At 37.7% G+C, this 26,791-nt stretch overlaps 1 protein-coding gene across 1 annotated transcript; it reads right to left on the reverse strand.

Moving 5' to 3' along the window:
* On the reverse strand, positions 1 to 26,194 carry LOC121871392 (replication protein A 32 kDa subunit-like). The gene is made up of 7 exons (XM_042373624.1): positions 26,107 to 26,194; positions 22,253 to 22,344; positions 21,758 to 21,844; positions 10,528 to 10,650; positions 7,934 to 8,110; positions 5,872 to 6,110; positions 1 to 226 (listed from the first exon to the last, which is right to left on the reverse strand). The coding sequence occupies exons 1-7, from the start codon at positions 26,123 to 26,125 to the stop codon at positions 145 to 147; spliced, it is 819 nt and encodes a 272-aa protein (XP_042229558.1). The 5' UTR covers positions 26,126 to 26,194; the 3' UTR covers positions 1 to 144.
* Positions 26,195 to 26,791: the final 597 nt, after the last annotated feature.

The following is a 26,791-nucleotide window of genomic DNA, read 5'->3' on the forward strand; positions in this document are numbered from 1 at the left end:
AAGGATGCCCTTTCTTTATAACAAAAATACATTTAGGACCTTTTTTAGCAGATACAGTACTTAATATATGGAAATATCTGCAATATAAACCAGACTCATCATTCCAGAGGACCACAAGACAGCAAAATAATATTGTATCTGGATTTAGCCTTCAGTTGACTTGAAGTGGTCATCATCAATGGTTGTGTAGATGTGGCCCTCATTGCTCAGGAAATCCAGCATTTTACTGAAAATGAAATATAACTGTTACATGTGCAGTCATCTGAAGAAAAAAACACACACACAATTATTACTGGGGAGCAGCTATAGTGCATATTTTCTCAGCTGAGAAAAGATGCCCCCGCCCCTCCTCAAGAGTTACAGCTGATTGGCTGTTGCAAACCTGTCCAATTTTGTCCTGAAGAAATGATGCATTTCTAAATGAGTTTATTCATAATCGTTGGGATGACCGTTTCTGATGGGAAAGATATTAAGCTAAATTATGTAAAGATACATACATTCATTATTTTAAACATAAGTACATAGGAAGTTTATCAGAAGTATTATACATGAATTAACTGTTAAACTCTGGTAGCAAATTCACACTTTTGGAGGATGCATTTAATATATACTTATTTTTACCCACAATAAGGCATACTAAGACAAATTACGTATCAGTAATAGTACTATATTATGCAAAAACTAACATTTTGAATTATCAGAATCGCATTGAAATATTTACAAGACCGTCAGCAGAGGCGGGAAATATGACTGCAAACGACTTCACATTTCCCGCCTCTGCTGACGGCCGTGTAAATATTTCAATGTGATCTGATCTTTCAAAATGTTAGTTTTTGCATAATATAGTATTACCGATACGTAATTTGTCTTAGTATGCCTTATTGTGGGTAAAAATAAGTATATATGAGGCGCTCAGCATTAGAAGGGGATGAAGTGTCACCCTGGGCAAAATGCGTCTTTTTATGGCTATCACTACTTTTACCCTTCCTCTACATGTTGGCGTTGGATGTAACCCTCTAGATTAGAATAGAAATATGGCAGAAAGTCCTTCAAAAATAGGGTGTCATTTCGCCTCAGACCAGGAGCTACGTATTTGACTGTGCGCTCAGTCAATGAAATGTGGCTACATCCCGATCAGAGTGAGAGGAGCGACAGCCAATGGCAATGCACCTCCCTCGGACCAAACCCCCTTCGGCAGCCAATCACACTGGATTTCCCCTTGCTACGTCACAACCCCCCCGGCCAATCCACACGCCCAGATGCTGCCTCCTTGTTTAACATAAGGAGGTTCAGTGTACTTTCTACTGCCATTTTTGAAAGGTTTTCGGCGTAACATTGACATTATTTGTGTTCCACGGGTGTGAAAAGTGCTGTGCAAAATCTGCCTGATATTAAAGCAAGACTCGAGTGAGGCCAGGCCTTCTGGTGTAGGTTCAGGAGCCCATTATTCCTGAGCATGTGTTTAGCGGCGACAGTACTTACATGGACACCCCAGGAATGCTCAGTGATAGCGATAGTGATTTTGGTATACTCATTATACAAAAAGTGACTGCTATGCATCACAAGACCTTTTTGCAGACTGTGTTTCGGTACAGAGTTACGTGACATGCACTGACGGCAATAATGACAATGAAAGTGAAGATGAAAATGATGAAAGTGAGTCTACTAGTAACACAAAGTGACACGAATGTATCACAACAAGAACATACAGACTGTGAGTAGGTAAAAGTGGACAGTGACGAGACATGCTTTGACATTGAGAGTGATGAAAGTGAGCCTGATCCAACGAATGCTAGTGAAAGTGAGCCCATAACTCAGTCTTATAATGAACCGAACTGTTACCGGCATCAGTAATCAATGATTTAGTTGATGAAGAATCTGTGTGGCAAATTTTAGAGAGGGCAGAGAAAGACTTTGATCAGTACGTGATTGATTATGACGAGGCCATTAAAGTTATACGCACTCCTCAGGATTTACGTAACTTCAACTTACCACGATCGTCAGGGATAATAAAACGAAGGAACTAAACAAAGTAAGATTGTTATAGTATTATCATAATACTGTATTGACTAAAGATTATGCAAACTTTCTCCGCCTCTGTATTCGTATGTTAATTACGTTGGGGGGTGGGGGGGTAATGGTGGGGGGATGAGTGTAGTGGTGTTCCTTATTATTACACACTATTATACTTAACAATATTACAAATCTTTGGCTAATAATAGGGACGGAAAGATAAATACTTGTAGGCAAATGAGTTTTTTATTATTATTTAATTTGGGGGGGTTGGGAAGTTTATGGGGGTGTGGGTGTCAGACGAGTGTTGTTTTTGGTGATCATTAACTTGTTTTACAGTATTAGCTTAAAAAAAAAAGAAATTTTGCAGAAAAACACAATTATTGTTGGTTTAAAGATCAAACAACTGTACATCACAGGTAGTTATTCTCATTAACTCGCAATAAAATAATAACCTTTCACAGTACCAACTTCCAGTTTTCCCAGTTTGCTAAGAGAGGGATTGAGTTGCATGATAAAACAAATAAAACCCTCTAGTTTAAAAAACAACAAAGTTATGGTTGTTTCAGCTTCGAAAAACTTTAAATGCGCTTTCTGTGCTTTTTATATTTGGCGCTTCACTCCCTTCTATAGCGGAGCGCCTCACATTAAATGCATCCTCCAAAAGTGTGAATTTGCTACCAGAGTTTAACAGTTAATTCATGTATAATACTTCTGATAAACTTCCTACGTACAGTGGGGTATGCTATAACGAACGGATCCTACTACGAATATTCCTATAACGAACGGTTTTACCTATAAAATTGAGAATGCTATAACGAACGAAACTCCTACAACGAACATTATTTAAATTTACATTTTTTTTTTACTAATTTATTGTTTTTTTATTACAAGTATTAATGATATTCTTTATTTCAGGGGTTTAGATACATATTTATGCACTTTTTTTTAAATTTTTACAATTTTATATTATATTTTTCAGTGTAAGTGGTTGTATTTGGGGGCCTGGAACAGATTAATCCTATAACGAACAAGGTTCTAGAACCAATTAGATTCGTTATAGCATACCCCACTGTACTTTGTTTTAAAATAATGAATGTATGTATCTTTATATAATTTAGATAAATATCTTTCTCGTTAGTAACGGTCATCCCAACGATTATGAATTAACTCGTTTAGAAATACATCATTACTTCAGGACAAAATTGGACAGGTTTGCAACAACCAATCAGCTGTAACTCTTGAGGAAGGGGCGGGGCATCTTTTCTCAGCTGAGAAAAAACGCACTATAGTAGATGATGTCATGTAACCAGGGCTCAAGTTATAAACAATTAACAAGTGGAACACTCAGATTTGAACCATTTGATATCCAAATTGTGAAAAAAATAATTTTGTGTGAAATTATATTTGGCTGTATCGTGGTGACAATATTACTCTTGTACTGTGAGATGCAGGATTAAGAACTTATAAAACATCATGTTAGCATTCCTATCAGGCTATCACTATGAAGGTAAGGATATAGAAGAAATAAAACAAATTTGTAATCATGCAATTTAGATTTACACTTGCCAATGCTAATACCTGGTTTATGTGTTGAAACAGACAGTTCAAAATTTAAGATTAGTACTTCTATTAATTTCATAGCTTCTTCTAGACCAAGGGTTTCCAATCATTTTCCAGTGTGACCCCATCTATATCTATCTATCTATAGATAGATAATAATATCACGGTTAGCTGGAATCCCTCTTCGCCAGAACTCTCCAATAGCCAAAATTTAAATTTGCTCTGAATTTTGTTCAGGAAATTCTGAAAAAAGTTGTGGAAAGTCTCTCCAAATCACTCTGTTAAGGGCCTGAGAATAAATTTTCAGGGCATTCCGAGAGACTACATCATGCTCCAACTTGTCCCCACATGCCAGGCATGTGGGTGGCCCAGCTGTTTGGACTGCTTAGTTCATATTCTACTGCCATTGTACAATGTTGTTCCCTTGCTACCCTCAAGTCTATGCCATGCTTTGTTATCAATAAAGCACGGAGTAGATTTGAGGGTAGACCGTCACATTTTTAATACAGCTCCTCCCCGACTTACGACCTACTCGACTTACGACCACCCTCACTTATGACCTGCCTCGGTCGTACCAAAATTTTGTCAAATTACGTATTTTCGAGTCCTAACGTCAGTACACAGACAAAATTTTCGTTTGAAATTCACTTTAAAATGGTTGGCAAGCTTAAAAGTGAGAGTTTTGTGGTGCTGAGAAGAAAAAGAGACACCCATTTTAAATTTTCTGTATTATTTAAGTATTTTCAACTTACAACGAGGATTTGGGTCCCTAACTCCGTCGTAAGTCGGGGAGGAGATGTAAATTTGTTTCTGATTATTTGAGAGAGGATTTTCTCATTATTATTTATTTGTATGTGTTTTGTGTGTGTGTAGACACACACACATATACAATACAGTTAAAAGAAATAATTGTCCTAAGGGCAAACACATAAGGGAATATACATTTATTTGTACACAAGTAAAAGTTTACCCCTCCCCCCGTCAGCAAATGTTATTCAAGGATTTGGCGATTCACGGCCATTTGGAGAACCTAACCCCCACGAATTTGAGGGGCATGCTGTACTTTGTACTGCATGCAATGCCATGAGGTACCTGCACTAGTAATATTTCATCACATACATATCTGTAATCGGAGCCAGCTGACAATTATTGTTATATCAGTGATTGATGCCCAGTGGGTTAACTGCTACCATCTTAAATTATTTACCCAAATCATGCCATCTTCATCTTAAGATGACTGGTATTTGGCGCCATGAATTTAAGGCTGTACACCAATAATCACACTAAGAATGGAAAGTCGATGATTGGTAGACACACTATAGAGAAATACAAGGCTGGTAGAGCCTCAAATGAACCTGCTATCATCATCCTTGAATGATCTGGAATAATTTAAGCTTCATCACAGTTCTCCTGCCCACAGTGGCCCCTCACCCACACCTACACCACCACAACCTAGCTATGTAATAGTTTACCACCCACTTTGCACAATTATAACCACATCGTTTATCACCAAAACCACCTCTTGCATCACAACAACCACTAGCGCTCAGCAATACGACAATTACTATCTAAATTTCATAGACTCATAATTTGCCATTCATGATGAATAAAAAAAATTAGATTGTTTTTATGGCTTCTACATCTTATATCTTCAATTTCATAAAAAAATAATTTACCTTTCATGACATGTTTCATTTATTTTTATTTTTTTTTGAGGTACATGGGGTACCTGGGTGACATGATTAGTGCTAGAAGCAATGCTAAAACAATCAAGTTCAGCTGCAAGAATCAGAAGTGTCTGAAAGAAGTTTAGGGAGCTGCTACCTATATCAACACCACAAAGACCTTCTCTTCATGTGAAAGTAAAGATGTATCGAACATCATAAGAAATATGATGTTGTACGACAATGAAACATGATCAGTTAAAGAGGATGACACACAGGGTTGAGCAAGCTGAAATGATAATTGTTGTACCATATTGATTTTTTCCCCAGGAAGAAATATTGGAAGTTATTTAAAAATAACATATCTTCCTGGCCCTGTAGGTGTGACAGACAGTAGCACTCATTACTACAGACATACATAAGTATATTGGTTTCATACACAATACCCATCCACATCCTGTGTTGAATACTTTATCAAGTGCAAAAATCTGTTGAAAACTGATGGATGAGTTGATGTTATATTCTTATGAAAAAAAAGAAAAAAGAATAAAAACATTGAATTCTATATCCTACTTGTTTGCTGGGGTTAGGAGCATAAAAGTACATACTGTAATAAGATATGGATACTCACTCAACTTGTTGATTACCAATTTTTCCCTTAAGAAGAGTGTAAATATCACTTCTAGAAGGTCCTGCTTCATCCTGACTATTACTGATAAACTGTAACACCATGTTTTGTTGTCCAGTAAGTCCTTGTAAGCCAGAGAAACTTCCTCCAGACACTCCACCCAAACCAGAAGCTCCGACCAAGGAGTTTGACATTATCCCCTTACTGTTGGACTCTGCGTTTTTCCTTGCATTTGCATCATTCTGAAAGAAGCAAAACTTATTATTTTTAAAATACACCATCAAACATATCGAGTCAGAATATTTGAGACCAGCAGTGAACATGCAAGCATAAACAAACGCACGAATGAACGCACGCACGCACACATATCGCCATTCACGATTTACTGAAGTCTCCAAAACTGGGCCACCAACAACCACGTCACCATCAACCATACCAAGACCATGGTTATGCACATCAACCTCTCCTCCGACGTTGTCCCACCCCCTTCCATTACTTTAGGTCCCAAGACACTCCAGGTTGTAGATTCCACGAAGCTCCTCGGCGTCACCATAAACAACAAACGAAATTGGAAACCACACGTCAGTGAAGTTGTCAAATCCTCCAGTTTCCGCCTCCACCTCCTCCGCCGACTCAAGTCCCTCGGAGTTCCTGCACCCGAGCTCCTCAGCGTTTACTCAACATTCATACTTCCCAAGCTCACCTATGCCTCCCCTACCTGGTCTTCTTCCCTAAATGCCACACAACATAAACACCTAGAAAAAGTTCAAAAGAGGGCATGCAAGATCATTCTCTCCCCTTCCTACTCCACATATCAAGAAGCACTCAACACATTGACCCTCTCGGCTCTCACTGACCGTCACCACAACCTCATCTGCAAATTTGGTGAGAAGCTTCTGCACCATCCTCGACACCGGCTCCTACTACCACCCGAGATCCCTCGTCCAAGAATTGTTGTTCGACACCACAACCGCATCCAGCCCATACGAGCATGAACTGATCGCTATAAGAACAGCCCAGTCCCAACCATTGTAAAAATTATCAATAACTTGTAATCAACCAATGTATTCACTCCCAGTCAATCTTACTTTTTGCACTGTCACTATGTTGAAATGCCCTGTAGATTGAGCTTCTCCCCACCTAATTATTATATATCATATTTGCATCACTTATGTTACTTGTATATTATTTGTAAATCAAGAGACCATTCCCCAATTATGTAAGTGTATATTTTCAGCCTTCCGGTTGCCATGCTCTTTCAATAGACCGTTAATTATTGTTATTATTATTATCACACACTCTCTAGTATACTAATTACATGAATAGAGGAATGACAGTGGATCTCACCCTATGGTAAGGCTCATAGAGACTAGAGCCATAATTTCAACTTTCATGAGCTTTGAATGTCCAATCTCATCTTAATTTAGGCTAAAGGATAATACTACATGTCTATGAAATGTCTGTCTCTCAACTAAACTCCTTGCAATCAAGAGACATGATCCATATTATAATATGAGTACAGTATAGACTCGGTAAAAAAAAAAGTATCTTTCAGGAGGGGTCTGATGCATTTGGAACTGAACAATTATGTTGTCTCGTTGCAATATGATTAGTAAATAACAGTATGCCTCATAGGCCCTTATGAAAAATCTTAGTTCGGGGTGTCATTTTGTTTCACACAAGAATTGTAAAGATTTTTTTTTACCGAGTGTACACCTACTATTCCTCAAAACTGTTATGTCAGGTTTCATAGAATGTCAAATCTGATTAACTATTGGAGATGATAATAGCCACTTGTTTACAAGATCCCTTCTGTCCCGAATAAAATCGTCTGGCATCAGCCAAGAAAAATATTAAAAGTGGCATCCCCATAGTGAAGGGGTTAAGTTAAACAAACAGATATAACAAACACGCAATACCCCAGCCTAAGGTTACAGTCTCTACCAAATTTGCCAAACATAATCTTGTTAGACGTTTGTATTACAATATTATTCTGCAATACCCAATCTTTATAAATGTTACAATGTACAAAGATAAATTCCACTGAAGAAAATAAACTACTTACCAGGGTCTCAACCTGTTTGATCATGAGTGGAAAATGTATCACTTCTAGAATGTGTTTGGTGATGTAGTTGATATCTGTGAGGGGCCTTATGGACAGTACTATTAAATTACGTTTTCCCTGCTGGGTGCGTAGAGTCCCAACCAGTTGGCAATAAGTCATCTCCATCAATGGGTCACACTGTAAGGCAAGTAAAAATGTACATGCAATGATCCAAGTCTTATATACTAACCTGAACATAACTACACACAAGTCATATACTGAATACTAACCTGAACTTAATTATATACAACTTACACAAGTCATATACAGTACGGTAAAACCTCAGATATCCGGTATGCATGGGGAATTGAGCGGGCCAGATAATCGTTTTCCGAATGCTAGATAGTTACTCTTATAAATACACATCTCAAACTGAAGAACATCGTCATAATAAATATTATAAAGGAATAAAAGGGCATAGTAAATATATTATAAAAGGAATAAAAGAGTATGCTGAATGGATGAGGTGATGATAGCAGTTACACTGGCACAAACATGGAGGACACACTTCGCGCCTCCAGTGACCAGAAATGGAACCACAGGCGAAGCAGTACCAATTTCAAACCGATTTCCTTGATTTTTTAAAATGTATTAAGATATTACTTACTGGAAATTGACCCCATCAAAAAATGCCAGTTGCTTGAAAGCTCCAGATGGTTAAATACCGGATATCTGAAGTTATACTGTACTAATATTAACTCAACAATACATAGTAATGCAGGGTGGCTGGAAACAAGAGAAAATACACACACATTTTTCCTTAAATTAATCACAGCTACAGGCAGTCCCAAATTTACAATGCTTCGGTTTTTGAAATTTCAAAGTAACAATGTTTTTGTCCCAGGTTTTGATATAAGAATGACAATCCGAATGTTACAGTGAAATCATTGCTGTGGAATTTTTAGTTCCTCATAATGTCCTAGGTCCAGTGTTTGTAGAGGCAATAACTATGGTCAGGCAACTACAAAAGAATTATTTAGGGTGAAAAACTTGTGGTGGAAAATGGCCATATGCTGTCTTTAAGATGTTGGTTGACACTCAGTAATGTGCAGTAGGTGTGGAAGATGGATACACATGAAGTGGTGTACACAGCAGACTAAGGGATGTTGCTGATTTTAAGTGTCCTGTAACAGATTAGTGAAAAAAGTGGAAAATTATGGTTTAGAGTTAATGCTGTAAAGACGAAAGTAAAGGTTGTTTCCAAATTGGAAATAAATCCTAAAAATAAAAATTATGGCAGGCAACAGGTAACCTAAACATGTGGAAAAATTTTGTGTACAGTATTTGTGAAGTAACATTAGGAGAGATGGTAATGTATGAAAGAAATGAAAACGATAATAGGGCAGGTAAAAAATAGCATTTAATAATCTAAATGGCCGAATGAAAAGACGTTACTTTCACTTTGAGAAAAAGGCTGCTGAAAGGGTTTATATGGCAAGGACTGATGTATGGATCAGAAGTGTGGACACTTTCAGCAGACACCAGAAAGAGGTTGAAGGCCTTTGAAATGTGGTGTTATATGCAAATGCTAAGAATAAGCTACACTGACAGAAAAACAAATGAAGTACGAAGATTAGCAGAAACTTCAAGAAATAAACTATACTGTAGTACTTGAAATGTACAGAAAAATAAAAATGAGATGGTTTGGTCATATAAAGAGGGATGAGGGGATAAGAACGGAAATATCAATGGGCAAATTAGAGGGTAGGAGGATTGGTAAAAACAGCCTGAGAACATCTAGAGTGAAGGACTGTGATCACTAACCCTCAGATATGTGGACGGTACTCTGATTGGGAGGTGCAGGTAACCATGTGGCCTTAGCAAGGATGGAGAAGCTCAATACTGTTACATGATAGGTACTGCAGGTGGTGCTGAAGCTAGCTCAGTTCTAAGAATCTGATGTTTAGGAAGCTGATGGTTTTACTGACAGTAAGAGACCCTTCCATTGGCATGAAGGGAAAGATATATGCAACTGCCATGAGAAATGTGATGTTGTATGGTAGTGAAACATGGACAGTTAAAGGTGTCATATGTAGGAAAGCTGACGTGAGAAAGGTGAGGTGGATGTGCAATGTGACATAAATAGAGATTCAGAGCTAAGAGGGTGATTGAATTTTGCAAAGAGGTAGGCTGACATGGTTCAGGCATGTAGAGAGAATGGAGGAGACCAACTGGGTTATTAGATACATGAGTTTGAATGTGGAGGAGAGGAGTCAAGTGTCGGACAAGAATGACATGGGAAGAGCTTGTGAGAAATGACCTCAGAGATAAGAAAAACTTGATGAGAAAGGCTGCAAGACACCACCATGGAGAACTGCCATCAGGTAATCACAGCTAACACAAATAAGCATGGATAATTGCTGTAATACAATGATGATGATGATGATGATGATGATGATGATGATGATGATGATGATGATGATGGTGGTGGTGGTGGTGGTGGTGGTGGTGATGATGGTGGTGGTGATGATGATGATGATGATGGTGGTGGTGGTGATGATGATGATGGTGGCTTAATTAATAACGTATAGATATAAATGTCAAGGTTAACTCACCATGCCAAGATCTTCCCACTGTATCACATTCATAACTGCTGTAGTGTCATCGATGGTGTAGGTTCTACTGACACTTGATACTTCTACATCACGTATCAGACCCACTACACTTATCTTTTCTATCTGGAAATACACCCAAATAACACAGGAAATTACACAAACCAAAACATACCTTAAGTGTCTCAGAACAAGAAAATATGTAACCAAACTTGCATCCAAATTACAATCTACAAACTACTGTACATTATAAGTGTCAGGCAAGGAATGACCAACTGGCGAGATGATTTAATATGGCGTCTTAACCTAGGTACAGTACATAACAAGTAGCCAATATCCGTAGTGCAACATGTGCCTACTTATCTGCCTCTGGAGCCATAGCCTGTCACTTCTTGCCACACTTGCTGAAAATTATTATGTTCCAATCATATTTTGGTATATTATTAATCCTTTTAATTTTATGGCTCAACTATCTTCCTATCACTGTCCATTGCTATCAATAATACAATGTTATTTTTATAAATACTGTAACAGTAAAATGCAATTTATTGTATTTCAGGTGAAGACAATTAACAGTGTTTATGCCCTGCCTGCCACTGTTCCTTAAACTATTATGAAATATTGATTTTTCCTTAAAGTATTTGTAAATTTGTAATAAAGGTAATCTAAAGGTGAATAAAACTTTTGTTACAGTACCCTGCCTTTTATACTGTAGAGAAAACACTTACCGCATACTCACAAAAATATTTCTATACTGTACTCTGGAACACTGATGTTTTGTTTTATAATAGCAAGTGTGAATATCTATTACTGGTAATTACCAGTAAGACCTCTCTAAGTCGGACTATATGGGGCTTGAGACTGCCTAACTTAGCTAGAATTCCAACTCGTGTGTAACCTCCACCTAGGTGCTTTCAACCACCATTTTGCTGAAAATCCCTTCCAACAACAATATTAAACTTAACAGTATACTTTTACACTGCATTTACTGTACAGTGAACCCTCACTTTACGCGGTTAATTGAACCCACGGCGGCCCGTGTAAAGTGAGAAACGCGTAAAGTGAACAACATAACATATGGGATTAAATGAAATAGAGATCGGGCCGACCCCCAAACTCCACTTTTTCAGACACAATACCTACGTTGTAGTAAAAATAACTTCTTAATTTTATGAAGGTATGCACACACAATTAATAATTAAGAGAAATATCAATAATATTAGGTTTTTTAACACTTACATTAGTAGAAAAGATGGCTGGGCACACGGGGATGGGGGGTTGGTTCCGAGGCAGAGGGCAGATTATTGGCCCTCACCTGTATCACTTGTATCACTTGTATCACTATCCACCACAGAGGCTTGCAGGGCCTCTTTGTCAAACCCCTCAAAGTCCATATAAGTCCATATCCTCACTATCATTATCACTATCACTGACTTGGGCCGGCTGTGGTGGGTGGCGGGTGAAGAACTCGGTAATGTTTTGATGACTGGGCAACCTTGTGCGCACCCTGCTCGCGCCGATCTCCACGTAAAAGGGTACACACACCGCGGAAAGTGAGCATTCCGGTTTCGGCAGGGTACCGCGTAAACGTGGAAACACGTAAAGTGAAACCGCGTAAAGCGGGGGTTTACTGTACTCCGTACTTTTGTTGTAGCATATGAATTTTGAGGTGGAGGACAATGAGGGGCTACTTACAATACTGTACCTGTATTCACTTACATTGTGTTGCACTTTACATTTAGTTACTTATACAGTATTTAGTTACACTTGTATCTGGTTGATGCCATAAAAAGTACTCCACTTTAGCCCAAACTCCTCACAAATAACATTCATGGAGATCCCAGCATCAATTTTGTCTCATTTTCCAGTTTCTTTTCAATTAGTAGAGTTCTGAGCACCATTCCTTTTTCTCCCATTGATCCTCAGTGTTGTTGTTATGTCTTTACTTGATTTAGAGGACATAATAATACACCAGGGAAGCATTAATACAATACAAAAACAGTGTGCAGAGGAGCAGTGGTCACAACAACAAACAAGTGGGAACTGACTTCTCTCCCAACTGCCACCCCACAGAACACCTCCTTAGCCAGAGCTTGTCTGACTTATGGGCATTTCTGACTTACAAAAGTCTGACTTAGAGGGTTCTTACTGTACAGTACAAGTTATTCGAATAAATACTTAAAGGAATTGCTTAAACTTTCTGGAGTAAGACAAACAAGAAGTGACTCCCCAAATGCTAACAAAGGTCCTCTCTGCCACAGTAAAAAATGGCATCTAACTGCTCCTACACCACCCCCAAGTAAAGCTGTCTAAATGGTCTCCTCTTCAGGAATATTTAATTTTAGTATATCCAGTAAAGTATAGTGTCTCTGAAGGGCACACAATGGGTATATACTGTGGTTGTAAAGACCTCACAAACAAGTCATAAAAAGAGTAAACTATGTGTTGAGTACAGGATGCCCTTACAATTATTCGCGGATGACACCCTGGCTGTACCCAAGAATGTCTGCAGGTAGTTTTAAAGTTGGCGGCATTTTCACGGTCAAGACGGAGGAGCCCACGAGTTTTATGGCATCCCACAAGGTGTTTCACTTGTCCCAGGTGGCTGGGCCATATGCGCTCACTCCGCCTTGCAAACAGTTCGGGTTAAACACTTGTCCGTCTCGCATGTGTGTTACTCTGCTCTCTTAACAACTGTGCTTCTTGTACTTGTGATGGCTCCCAAATGCCCCAACCACCTTCATCCAGCTCCAGGAAGGTGCCCAAACAAGTGAAGAGAGAAAAGGTCATTTATTTCTCCAATATATACATCTGGCAACGGGAATGGGGAGTAAGTAACTTCTAGTTAGCAAGTAGTTTGCAGTTGTAACTCTCCTTGTTCCCTGCCATATTTCCCTGGATTTAATGTTATTATTAGTGTTTACTGATAGAATAGTGTATAATAGTGATTAATCATGTCATTGTAGCTAGGTTAGCTCATCATTGTAGCCACCAGGCTACTGGGCCAAGCTGCGAGGTGTTATGGTTTTTTCAACTCGTATTTTTGGGTAGATATACTACGTAACTTTCTTCTTCTATTTTTACTCAGTTACATGTATACACCATCCTACTGTACATACATACGGTGAAAAATGGTAAAGTAAATAATTGTCCTCAGGGCAAACAGGTAATGGGAGGAGTGCAGAGTGTAGCTAGTGGGGAGCGTTGCTAGGGAATCGGCATCCCAGCTGATCTTCGTTACTATGGTGAAGCAAGGGGTGTATGCAAATGGCGACTGTGTTAAACTTTCATTTGACTTTTATTTACTTGTTTGGCAATAGCATTTTATTTTTTTTAAGTTACTGGTAGCAGGTAGCAGTCATCTATCAACATGAGGGAGGTACTATCGCCTGTGAAGATATTGGAAGCATAATGTGTTGTCTAATGGTAGACCCTGCTGTCATATGGCACCACAAAAATTTTGACCAAGTCCCAGGTTGCTGAACAGACTTTCTGCCTCATTTACACACAGTTGTAGGGTTTCAATTGTTTCTCTTACTTTGTTAACACAGACATACATACTGTATATTGTTTCTAACTATTGACCTTTATATTTCTTTTATTTATCATTGGTCCTTCATTATTTGTATTATTCTTATTACAGTGGTCCCTCGATTAACGAACACAATTCGTTCCAGAAGGTCGTTCGTTGACCAAAAATTTCGTTAACCGAAACCATTGTTTCATTGGATTTTGGGTATTTGGTTCCAGCTCACCGAAAATTACATACAAAGTAAAAATAAATGCAGTAAAGTACACTTACTTTGAGGTGTGTATGTAGAAGGCTCCTGGTTGATGATGATGATGATGGGAATTAGAAGTGGGGGTGGAGGAGAAGGGAGAAGGGGTGGAGGAGAAGGGAGAAGAGAAGGAAGTGGGGGTGGAAGAGAAATCACCCCAGGCTTCATGCTGTCATTTCACCCATAAAATTTTAATCTCACTAGATGTAATTCAAGATTATTTTCTTTAAATCAACACTGCACTGCACTATATATTGTCAATATGTAAAATAAATTTCAGAGTGACCAATAATTGTACTGTAAAAACGTAAAAATAGTTTATGTTCAAGAGAGCCACAAGCAAGATGTTACCTCCACTGACCAGAGATATGAACTGATGCCTTGCTGGGTGAGTCAAGTGGCTGTTGGGCACACCAAAAACTAGTTTCCTGTACTGCAATTATGTTAAATAAGTGTTAAAATGACTAAAAAATTTAATATAAAACTTGGAATATTATTTAGTACAACCTTCTTGATATTTACTCAAATGGGAACGAATTTAAGCCCTAGAACCGATTACTGTATTGGCGGACTAATATTCCAGCTGGTGAGCAAGCGAAAACATGTTGACATGATTTCGTAACAATTTCGTTTACCGAAGTGAAGATTCTTATGGAAGGTACAGTCGGCCCTTAACATACGCGGGGGTTAGGTAACAGAGATACCCGTGAATATTAAGAATCCGCATATTTTTGCTGCCCCCCCTAAAAACACCCCTGGCCCCCCCATGTCCTTATTTAAGTAAAGAAAAACACTATGTACATGTTTACAAACACTTTATTTAATATTAAAATGCAAAAGAGCTATAAAAACAATTAATAATGTACTGTCTGGCATCTCCACTCGTCCCTGCTCCCGCCTCCAGAGCGCCACCACTTGTCCCCGCTCTATCCTTACGTCTCCACATCGTCACTACTGCCGACACCAAACACAAATGTTTTGTGAATAACTGCACCTCCACTTCCTATGTACAGTACTGAACTGTACTGTGCTGTGCATTTTTACAAACAATAAACATGGCAAGAAAAGCTATAAAAAAAGAAATAAAAATTTCACTTTATTGTACCGTACCTATCCTCGGCGACAGGAGGGGGGTCATTGTCGCTCGTTTCCATAACGGGTGGTGAAGTGGGGGCGACGGTGGGTTCAGCTGCTTCCTCACTGCCGCCAGTGATTGATGGTGTTGTATCTCTCCTTTGGCGATCAAAGAACATGGTGATGGGGAGTTGTCGTCTCTTTTTCATCTCTTCCATGATGTTTTTGTATGGAGCAAAAACGTCATCCACCCCTCGCATGTATTTCAGGGCACGCACCATGGAGGGGTCCATACTATAGGCCAGGTTTTTAAGTGACTCAATATACCTGTTCATCTCCTCCAAATTCTCCAGCGTTATTTCTTGTACCTGATGTCAACACAAGCGTGGTTACAGCGAGACTGACTGACTGAGGGAGCGCGGGAACGCAGGGTGGTGTGGCGGGCGGTGTGCAGTGTGTGGTGTCGCTCGCGATTTGAATGTATATTCCTCCAGCAGCAACCCGTGTATGTTAAACCCGCGTATGTTAAGGGCCGACTGTAATTTGTTAACCGAGGGATCACTGTATTATTATTATCATCATTATTAGTATTATTATTATATTGTGCAGTACTGCACTGCATTATATTTTTAATATTTTGTATTAATTTATATTATTACCCTGTATTATTAATATTATCATATTTTTGCCCCAGGCCCTGATGTGTGTCATTGACCTGCGCCCTGATGGGCTAATTCTGTTAAAAAACAAAACAAATATTATTTTTATTTAGTCCCCACATTTCCTAGTACCAGTACTGTATATATTATTCTTAGAAAACTATGGCTGTGAGGTGTTATGGTTGTTTTTCAACTCATATTTTTGGGTAGATATACAGTAGAAGTCCAAAAATCCGGACTGCTTGGGGATTGGGTAGGTCCGGATTTTCCGGATTCTCAGGCAGTACTTTTAAAATTAAAATTTAAGGAGGAATAAAGAAGAGATGAACAGGTACATTTTGATAGTTTATTCATTAGCAAATAAAGCATGCTTCATTTATCAAAATGAGCAGTTTTAAAGAAATATAAAGTCAACACTAGACAAAAATGTAAACTGTCTAATAACCATGACGCGTCTTGAAATTCCTAAGCCATCCATCACTAAATGCGCACTCTGATTCAATGTTCATTTGCTCTGGCAATAAGTATCGGCCCAGAAATTGCCATACCTTCTGATCGTTTTAACAAAAACCATTCGTGCAACACTTTATCAAGATTTTCTAATTTGGGCCAATGTAAACTTTTTCTTTCAGCAATTTTAATGTAAGGCTCAGAAGAAGCTGTGAATTCTAGAATTTTATTCTTTGCCTTTTTTATATCATAAATTGTAGACTTTCCAATGTCGTATGTTTCCATTAGAACAGCATTGCTCACACCACATTCTAGTTTCTTAATTATTTCAAGTTTGTCACTCAATTTCAATGTGTTCTTCTTTCTCTTCACACAACGAAGTTTATCTACTTTAGGGGCCATTATTATGGGTCTGTACTCTGTACATGGAAAGAGTAGGACTCAAAATTACAACCGTTGTCACAGTTTGATTGCTTGTTTTAAAGTGGCGATCGCGTGGTCGTTTGTTGTCGCTGTGCAGCTGTGGCGCTCACTCATGCACACAAAAGATTTATAGTGCCTCAAATTTTACATTTCAGTTCAAGCTAATTACAAAACTAACAAAATTAGCTACCTATAATTTACAATTACTTATATTATTAGAATTATGTAAATTAATTTTTTAAAGCAACTCCATTCATTCACGTAACCCACAAAAGACCGCGAAATTTAAAAAGTTTGAGTTTTCGAAAAGTCCGGATTCTCGGGTGGTCCGAATTTCTGGCATCCGGATTCTTGGACTTTTACTGTAACTTCATTTATTTTTGCTCAGTTACATGCACACACCATCCTACATACATATTGTGAAAAAAGTACAGTACTGTACTGTACTGTATTACACCACAATTACCAACATCCTCCATGTTGGGTTGGCTAAATTAAATAAATTTTTTAAGTTTGATCTACATATCAACCCAGCTGGTGCTCAGATGCTATTCGTTCTAGAGACAGTAATATTTATGAGGAAAAAATTGCAGTCTGGCAACCCAACCAACCCAACTTTAATAACAAAGCATGGAGCTGACTTTAGGGTAGACGCTTGCATTTTTTCTACATTTTAATAGTTTGTGGTCTTGTTTCTGATTATTTGTGAGAAGATTTACCCATTATTATTTACTTGTAGTGTTTTGTGTGAGTGTGTTTGGGGGGGGGGGGGCTCCGCATGCGCGAGCACAAACACACACACACAGAGTACAGGTAAAGAAATAATTGTCCTAAGGACAAACACATTAAGGGAATATGTACAGTATACATATCTTCGCACACAAGTAAATAAGTACCCCCCTCCCCCACGGTCAGCAAATGATATTCGCGGTCTTGGCAATTAATGATCATTTTGAGACCCTTAACATACGCGGGTTTATAATACACGGATTTGCAAATACAGGTAGTTCTGCTATAACGCGATAATTGTGTTCTTGTAAAATATCGTGTTATAGCAAATCGCGTTATAGAAATAACAGGGCTTATGGAGAAAATAGGGTTAGGTGCAGATTACTCGAAATCGAAAAAATTTAGTAGTTAGCCTAACACAAAGGATAGCACAGTCTAAATAAATGTTACATTCATATCTAATAATGAAATCATACAGTAAATTTAACACTTTACCTTGAAAAAATATGAATGTAACTTGATGGGGGAGAAGGGTGATTTTGAGGTTGATAACATCGAGCTTCTCTTCAAGTGTTATATCCTTTCTTTTACGATAATCACCGGGAATTCTATCATCAGAACGCTTTTTGGAGATATTCTTCTTTACCATATTCACAGTTAATACCACAAAATTGGAGAAATAGTAAGCAAAAATCGCGTTATAGCAAACAAGCGTTCGCGTTATACAAATATTGTTCCGAATTCATAAATCGCGTTAGAGCAAATTCGCGTTATCAAAACACGCGTTATAACAGAACTCACTGTACGCGGATTACCCCGCCGGAGGAATATTCTGTACATTGAAGTAATTGAAGTACATTCAAATCGCGCGCGGCACCGAACACGGGACACCGCCCGCTCCCGCAACCTCACACACACACGCATAGCTCTCCCTCACTCAGTCAGTCTCGCTGTAACCACGCTTGTGTTGACATCAGCATTGTAGTTGCAAAAATATTACATTTCCGTGAATGTATTATATCAAGCACAGTATGAATAGAATATCACTAATATAAGAGTATTTTAACCGAAAACTACTAAAAAAACGAGTAACATATCTTGAACATCGGAAGGCTAGGTAAAGTCTTTTGTTTTCATGTAGTTTATCCTAATTTACATTGAAATGCATTACGTTTCAGCAAAACTACTATTTATTTCTGAGAATATGGAAATGTAATATTTTGCTGAAATGACGTACGTATTACAGTGGAAAGTGACGAAAGCAATGACTCGCTTTCTTTCGTTCAAAAGATGTTACCGTAATCGCTTTTCGAATGGTTTTCAGTTAAAAAACTGTTGTATTACAATAATATTCTATCCTAATTCACTTGTGATGCAACAGTTTTTTAACTGAAAACCATTCGAAAAGCGATTACGGTAACATCTTTTGAACGAAAGAAAGCGAAAGTCATTGTTTTCGTCACGATTTTATTTCCACTGTAATACTTACGTCATTTCAGCAAAAATATTACATTTCCGTGAATGTAGTATATCAAGCACAGTATGAATATAATATCATTGTAATATAACAGTATTTTAACCGAAAACTATTAAAAAAACGAGTAACATCTCTTGAACATTGGAAGGTTAGGTAAAATCTTTTGTTTTCGTCATGTATTTTATCCTATTTTACATTGAAATACATCACGTTTCAGCAAAACTACTATTTATTTCTGAGAATGTATTCATTCAGGCACAGTTTAGGTAAAATATACATGTGCTGTAACATTTTTTAATTGAAAACGATTCGAAAAACACGTACCCTCTAACCCTGTTCAAGGAGAAGACTGGGAGGAGGTGTTTGGTGCTTGAGACAATGACAAGGAAAATGATTTTGATGGATTTTAATGAAAATATTCAGAAAGACCCCAGCACTGTCAAGGAAAGTGGCTGCTGAAGGCTTCCGGGACATGGCAGAGGACGAGATTAGGGAGCTAATTGAAGAGCACGACACTGAGCTGACCGAGGAGGATCTACAGGAGTTAGTAGACTCGGGCAAGGAAGAGGAAGCGAAAGGGAAAGAGGATGAGGAAGAGCACCAAGAAATAAAGTTGAAGAAGTTGGGGGAGATGACCAGGAATAGTGAGGCACTGAAAAACCTGGCCTATAGTATGGACCCCTCCATGGTGCGTGCCCTGAAATTCATGCGAGGGATGGATGACGTTTTCGCTCCATACAAAAACATCATGGAAGAAATGAAAGAAAGAGACGACAACTCCCCATCACCATGTTCTTTGATCACCGAAGGAGAGATTTAACACCATCAATCACTGGCGGCAGTGAGGAAGCAGCTGAATCCACAGTCGCCCCCACTTCACCACCCGTTATGGAATTGAGTGATGATGAGCCCGATGACCCCAGCCCTGTCGCCGAGGAGAGGTACTGTACAGTAAAGTGAAATTCTTATCTCTTTTTTTTAATAGCTTTTCTTGCCATGTTTATTGTTTGTAAAAATGCACAGCACAGTACAGTTCAGTACAAGTACTGTACATAGGAAGTGGAGGTGCAGTTATTCACAAAACATTTGTTTGTCGGCAGTAGTGACGGTGCGGAGGGAGCGAGTTGGGAGGAGTGGTGAGGTGACCTTGGATGCAGGAGCAGGGACGAGCGGAGATGCCAGCCAGTATATTTTGGGTGTATTAATTGTTTTTATAGCTATTTTTGCATTTTAATATTAAACACCGTACATTACGTTTCAACAAAACTACCATTTATTTCTGAGAACATAGAAATGTAATATTTTTTGCTGAAATGATGAACATATTACAGTGGAAAGTGGGATAAAATTGTGACGCAAGCAATGACTCTCTCTCTTTCTTTCGTTCAAAAGATGTTGCCGCAATCGCTTTTCGAATGGTTTTCAGTTGTGGGATTATAAGGCTAATGATACGATAGAATATTATTGTAATACAGTACGAGTACAACAGTTTTTTAACTGAAAACAATTCGAAAAGCGATTACGGTAAAATCTTTTGAACAACGAAAGAAAGCGAAAGTCATTGTTTTCATAATTTTATCCCACTTTCCACTGTACAGTAATATGTACGACATTTCAGCCAAAATATTACATTTCCATATTTATTTCTGAGAATATATTCATTCAATCACAGTTAAGGTAAAATATACTTGTGATGTAATATTTTAATGAAAATACGGTATCGTAGTTTTCTTTTGTATCAAATTTAATTAACAAAGATTGATGTTTCAAATGTAATGAACAAAAATTTATGTACAGTATCTATAAATAAACTTTAACAAATGAATACTTTGTTTTACATTGTCCTGTGTATACCATACCATGGATTTGGCTAGCTATGATGACACAAGAGATCTGCCCTGGCGACTGTACCGACACTCACAGCTGGTGGTGCGTTGGTGCGTCGTTTCCATTGTTTACTGGTAGTTACTGGTAAATATTTTTCAACCTAACGAAACTATTACCCTTTTAGAGGTCGACCCCCAATTTTTTGCAAAATAATTTGGTCTTAAAAACTCGAACTACACACAGGTATATACGGTAAATAAGGACATGGGGGCCCAGGGGTTTTTTGGGGGGGGAGGCAGCAAAAGTACACGGATTTTTAACATTCACGGGTATCTCGGCTATCTCTGTTCGTAACAGCGTATGTTGAGACCCCAATGTATATAGATATAGATAGATAGATAGAGTAAATAGATGAATGAATAGATGAATGAATGAATGAATAGATAGAAATATATATATATATATATATATATATATATATATATATATATATATATATATATATATATATATATATATATATATATATATATATATATATATATATATATATATATATATAAATATATATATATATATATATATCATGTAGATCCACAATGAAAACGTGGATAAGATAAATCTTGATAAAATCACACGGGAAAAGGGAAACAACGGAGCACCTTAGTTTTCGTCTTTATTCAAGACATCTTCAGTTGCCTCTGAAGATGTCTTGAATAAAATTATATATATATATATATATATATATATATATATATATATATATATATATATATATATATTACATATATAGTATAGTACTGTATTGTACATACCTGTATACCAAACATCTCTGGGTTGTCTTCTGGTAGTTTCTTTACTGCTCGCAGGGTTAAGGGGACCACTGTCACACCCCTTCGTGCCTGTCAAAACCACTCCTTCACTTAGGATACAATATGGACTCAGTACTTTTTAAGTGAATACTTTTTTGGAAGTATATTTATGTATATACAGTATTGTACTTCTGAAATAAATACAATTGGTTATCTTATTTATTTTCACAACTGTAGACTAGGAGGGAAAGAAGGGTCCTCCTTCAGCAGGAATGCAGTGAGTATATACCGTATGTATTACGTGAAGTGGTATGAAACCAGGAAATTGCCATTCCTTTAGATGGCACACCAAGCCTGTGTATATTTTTCACTGATAAGACACAAATAAAAAAAAAATATATATATATGAACCTATACAGGGATAAACAACTAACACATGAATCAAACTCATGGTACTGTATATGGCTAATTTTAGTCACACCTCGCACTCTGTCTTACCTTACTCTGTCCAGCCGGTGATGCAAACTGGTCCTGTGAGCTAAGGAAGCCACCATCGTTGTTGCCACCACCAAACCCTCCCTCAAAATTACCTGAAAAACAAACCGATATATGTATTATACAGCAGATTCGGTAATTATTGATACCTAACCCGCAACCAATTTTTCATAGAAAACTATCATAAAAACACCGCAATGTCACTGTGTTTTATAGTGAGCACTGTTGTAGTTTGTGCAAATGTATTAAAAAGTGGTTATTTCTAAATTAATCTTAAGCTAACCTTAGTTGATATGAAAAACAAGCAACAGAAGCGTTGTTAGATGACTGCACCAACCTAACCAAACAATCCTACCTAACCTTACTTAACCTCCTGGTATGTTAAACAGAGAAGAACTTATTATGATATGGTGTAATTTTACGTTTTTTTGTTAACATGAGAGCAGCAGTCTATACCATACGGTTCTTGATCGACACCGAGCATCGGCGTCGATCAAGCCCGGGCAGCAGTGTGTTTTGAAATACGTCAATATGATTGGCTGTTTACATCCTGGGATGAGACGTCACCACCGAGAAGACACAGTAGTGTGCACTTAGGCGCCTAATTATCAACCCAAAAAAAGCATTTTCACAAGAAATGATTACCATATCAGAATTCACTGATGAAAATAAAGTAAGAAAATAAACAGTAAAACAAATAACTCGTCGATATTAACCGCAGATTCATTTCCCCAAGTTGACACAAATTACTGTACCGTTTACACTTCATAACAACTAAACTGACTACTTGTTGTAAATCTGGGAACACAAACAGTAGATTAACCTCCATAGCAGATGTGGTATTGTATCACTTATTTGAAACCTGCCAAAAAAAGATACATGGTAATTGTAAACAGGAGCTACGAGTGGAAATGACTCAGAGGCAAACTAAAACAGTGCCCACTACAAAACACAAGTGAAATTGTGGCATTTTAAAAATAATTTTCTATGAAAAATTGGCACCGGGTATCTTGTCAATAATTACGATGATTTTAAAAAGCTGCAATTTAACTGTATTTTTTAGTGGACACTGTCATAGTTTGGACAAATGTGTTAAAAAGTGATTATTTTTAAATTAAATCTAAGCTAACTTTAGTTGATAAGAAAAACAAGCAGCAGAAGCATTGTTAGAAGACCGCAACAACCTAACCTTACCTAGCTTCTTAGTCGTGCCACCCCCTCCTGGCACATTAGACAGAAAGAGCATATTATGATATAGTGTAATTTTACGTTTTTTGTGGACATGGGTGAAGCAGCCCGGACTGAGCAGCTCATTAACAAACACTTAGCACAAGACAAATTTGAGTGTCACTCGGGGTGCCTTACTGACTTATCGCCATGCAAGACAAAGTGGTGCCGGTAATGTGAGCCTAGGGGCCTAATTATTTACTGATGAAAATATAGCAAGAAAAGAAACAAAAACTAACACAGTGGCGGGTACCTTCGTTAATATTAACCATAGAAATATGAGGAATTAGTTACAACTTCACAGCTGCTGATTTTTCATAGTAAACGAATTTAATAATGCTGCAGTTTGGCAAATGTGTTAAAGTGTTTATTTAAAAGTTCAAGTTAGCCTCACTTAATCTAACCAAACCTAAACATTAACCTAACCTTAATACTAACCTAACCTAACCAAACCCAGCCTAACTTAGCATCTGCCGTGGGCAAACTTACTGTTACTGAGAGGGGAGAAGCGGCTGTGAAGTCTTCCATATTAGCCGAATATAAATAAAATTTCGTTTGGCTAATATGGAGGACTTTACAGCTGACGAGTTATTTGTTTTAATGTTTATATTCTTACTATATTTTCATCGGTGAGTTGATATAATAATAATTTTTATGGAAACTGCTTCATTTGGCAAATATTTAGACTAATAGGTGTGTGTACTACTTTGTTTGGCGTGCACTACATTTTGTCTTTCTTGGCAGTTATGCGGCAATACTCAGCCAATCACATGCCCAGCAAGCCACGCTTTGCTAAGCCAGTTCAAATGCCACCTTGGCGTGTGAAGGGTGTCGCCATTCATATATGGACATTATTTGTGAATTTTGGGGGAAAGACGATCTGTCTCTTCAGTTTTTTAGTGTTATAATCTGTTTATGAATATGTTTGAGGAAGTATTTTCACAGCAATACTGTGAAACTGAACTGGGTTTGTCTTCAAAGTCAACAATCATTCACCACTTCCTCAAAGCCGTGACTCGCTGCTTCCCCCGTCTCAGTAACAGTAAATTTGCCCACGGCAGGTGTTAAGTTATGCTAGGTTAGGTTAGGTTAGGCTAAGGTTAGTTTAGTTTAAGGTTAGACTAGGTTAGGTTAGGTTTGGTTGGGTTAAAGTTAGGTTAAGGTTAGGTTAACTTGAACGCTTAAATAAAAAAATTTAACACATTTGCCATAACCATGACCGTGTCCAGTACAAAATACGGTATTATTGCATTTAAACATTCCACATTCCTACCATTAATCTATTATCATATTCTAATAAGACGTCGAATTATAAGATCATTTTCATCTATTACATTACCGTCGCAAATGTATAATAACGGAGATAGGAAATCCAAAATTTTCTTGATTTTCTTCCATTAATCTTCCGCCATTTATCGCCTACCTCACCTCTCACACTGTGTGTCTCCTGCGTGTCTCCTTCACAAATCATCACGTACATGCGTTCCCGTACACGTCACACGGCCAATCAAAAGCTTTTTTTTTTTTTTGCAACTAATTAAAATGATTTGGGGTTTAATTTGCGGTATATTTGGCCCTATCAAATTCGAGTTTTATTTTGGTTCTCTCATATTTCGAAATTCAAGTTCAGTTCCGACCATGGAAGTCTGTGATGGGTGTCACTTAAATTATATGGAGCCGATTGCGAGTTTTGGGGTTAAAAAACGAAGAACCTACCCTGTATAGCATTTTTTCGATTGCATGGTGTTCTTCCAACCTCAGTAAAGTGTACTAAGAGCACGACAATGTAAATATCGCAAAGACCAACATATGTGGCGTTGTTTAAGAATCTCAGAATCCAACGACGAACAAGAACCTGGTCTCCAGGCCAATAAGGTAAGAAATAGGTGATTCCATCATATGGTGAGAGTCAGTTAGGTTAGGTTTGGCTTTTGTTTTTCTAGTGTGATTTGGTGTATTTTTTATTCGCTTAGCCATTAATTTTTTTCGAAAAAGTCTCACGAAAAAAAATCGATAAAAAAACGGCCAATTTCCGACGGAAATGAAGGCCATATTCGGTCTAAACACACACAAATACACTAGAAAAATATATTTTTGACTTTCTAACAGAGTGGGAGGTGTTAGTGCAAATTTATTCAAAATACAGTGAAATTACACCATTTTCATATTCGTTTTCTATGAAAAATCAGCGGCTGTGCAGTCGTAAATAATTACCTTTGTTTTTATCTCATGAATCTCTGTGGAGTAACCTAACCTGCGACTGCCACATACCTATCCAGTCTCCCACTGGGCCGAAATACTTATTAGGATATAAAACAACTATCAACGGAAATACATAGTTCTATATTCGACCTTAAACGAAACTTAAGCTCAAAGTGTGACATAACGCATACCAACCAATCACTCGCATGACAACACTCCAACCAATCAGCAGCATAACAAAACCCAAACCAACCAATTAGCAGAATAAAATAAGATCCCAAACAATCAGTGGCATAACATATAGGGTAGCACACTCCAACCAACCAATTAGTATATATCGTACCATAACACACACACCAACAACTCAAAGCATAGAACAACCTTAAAAGTATACAGTGACTATGAAACAAGAATAATATATATCATACTTCCGGTATTATTCCACATATTTGTACAGTAAACAGGAGATAATCTTCAGCTGCAAGAGTTGTTGTTGTGAATGGCGGCAAACTTGGCGGGAAGGAACGTGTGTATAAAGATAACACTGGTAGATATGCAGAACCAAAAACAATATAAATTAACCAATTACATATTATTTTTAAGTAGATGTTCTAACTAAATAAATATTTGTAAATAGTAATTCGTTTCAACTAAGGGTGGACTAAATAAAACTCACTACACAACGCCTTTTATATAGTACATCATCCAGGACTTTTTTTTCTAGTCAATAAATAATTCTTCTGTTACTTTGAATTTCAATTGGCTTAGACCATTATTGTGCAAAGACATTAGAAAAAATAATGAATAATCGGAAGGTTTACGGGTATAGATTATAAATATCCACCCTAAAAACAGTAAATTCTTGTGTGGTAACAGGGAGTACTACCGCCTGCGAAGATATTGGAGGCAGTAACTTTTATCCTCTTCACCACTGATCGACTCGTTAGCCGCTTGGGCGATCGGTCACGTCTCTGTTACGCACTGTTGGCAAGTACTGGGCATACACCAGCTCCTGAATGTACCTGAACCCGCTCCAGTGTTGGTCAAGTCTTGTCTTGAAAGAGCTCACACTCGGTGCCGTCACAACACTTTCTGGTAGATTGTTCCAAGAGT

The sequence above is a fragment of the Homarus americanus genome, unplaced genomic scaffold, assembly GCF_018991925.1.
Source record: "Homarus americanus isolate GMGI-L3 unplaced genomic scaffold, GMGI_Hamer_2.0 scaffold45698, whole genome shotgun sequence".
Lineage (NCBI taxonomy): Eukaryota > Metazoa > Arthropoda > Malacostraca > Decapoda > Nephropidae > Homarus > Homarus americanus.

Coding starts and splice junctions, on each gene's coding strand:
- LOC121871392 (XM_042373624.1), bottom strand. Junction 8,111..10,527: donor AGTGGGAAGATCTTGGCATG/GTGAGTTAACCT, acceptor CTTGCCTTACAG/TGTGACCCATTGATGGAGAT. Junction 227..5,871: donor ATTGGTAATCAACAAGTTGA/GTGAGTATCCAT, acceptor TTTCATTTTCAG/TAAAATGCTGGATTTCCTGA.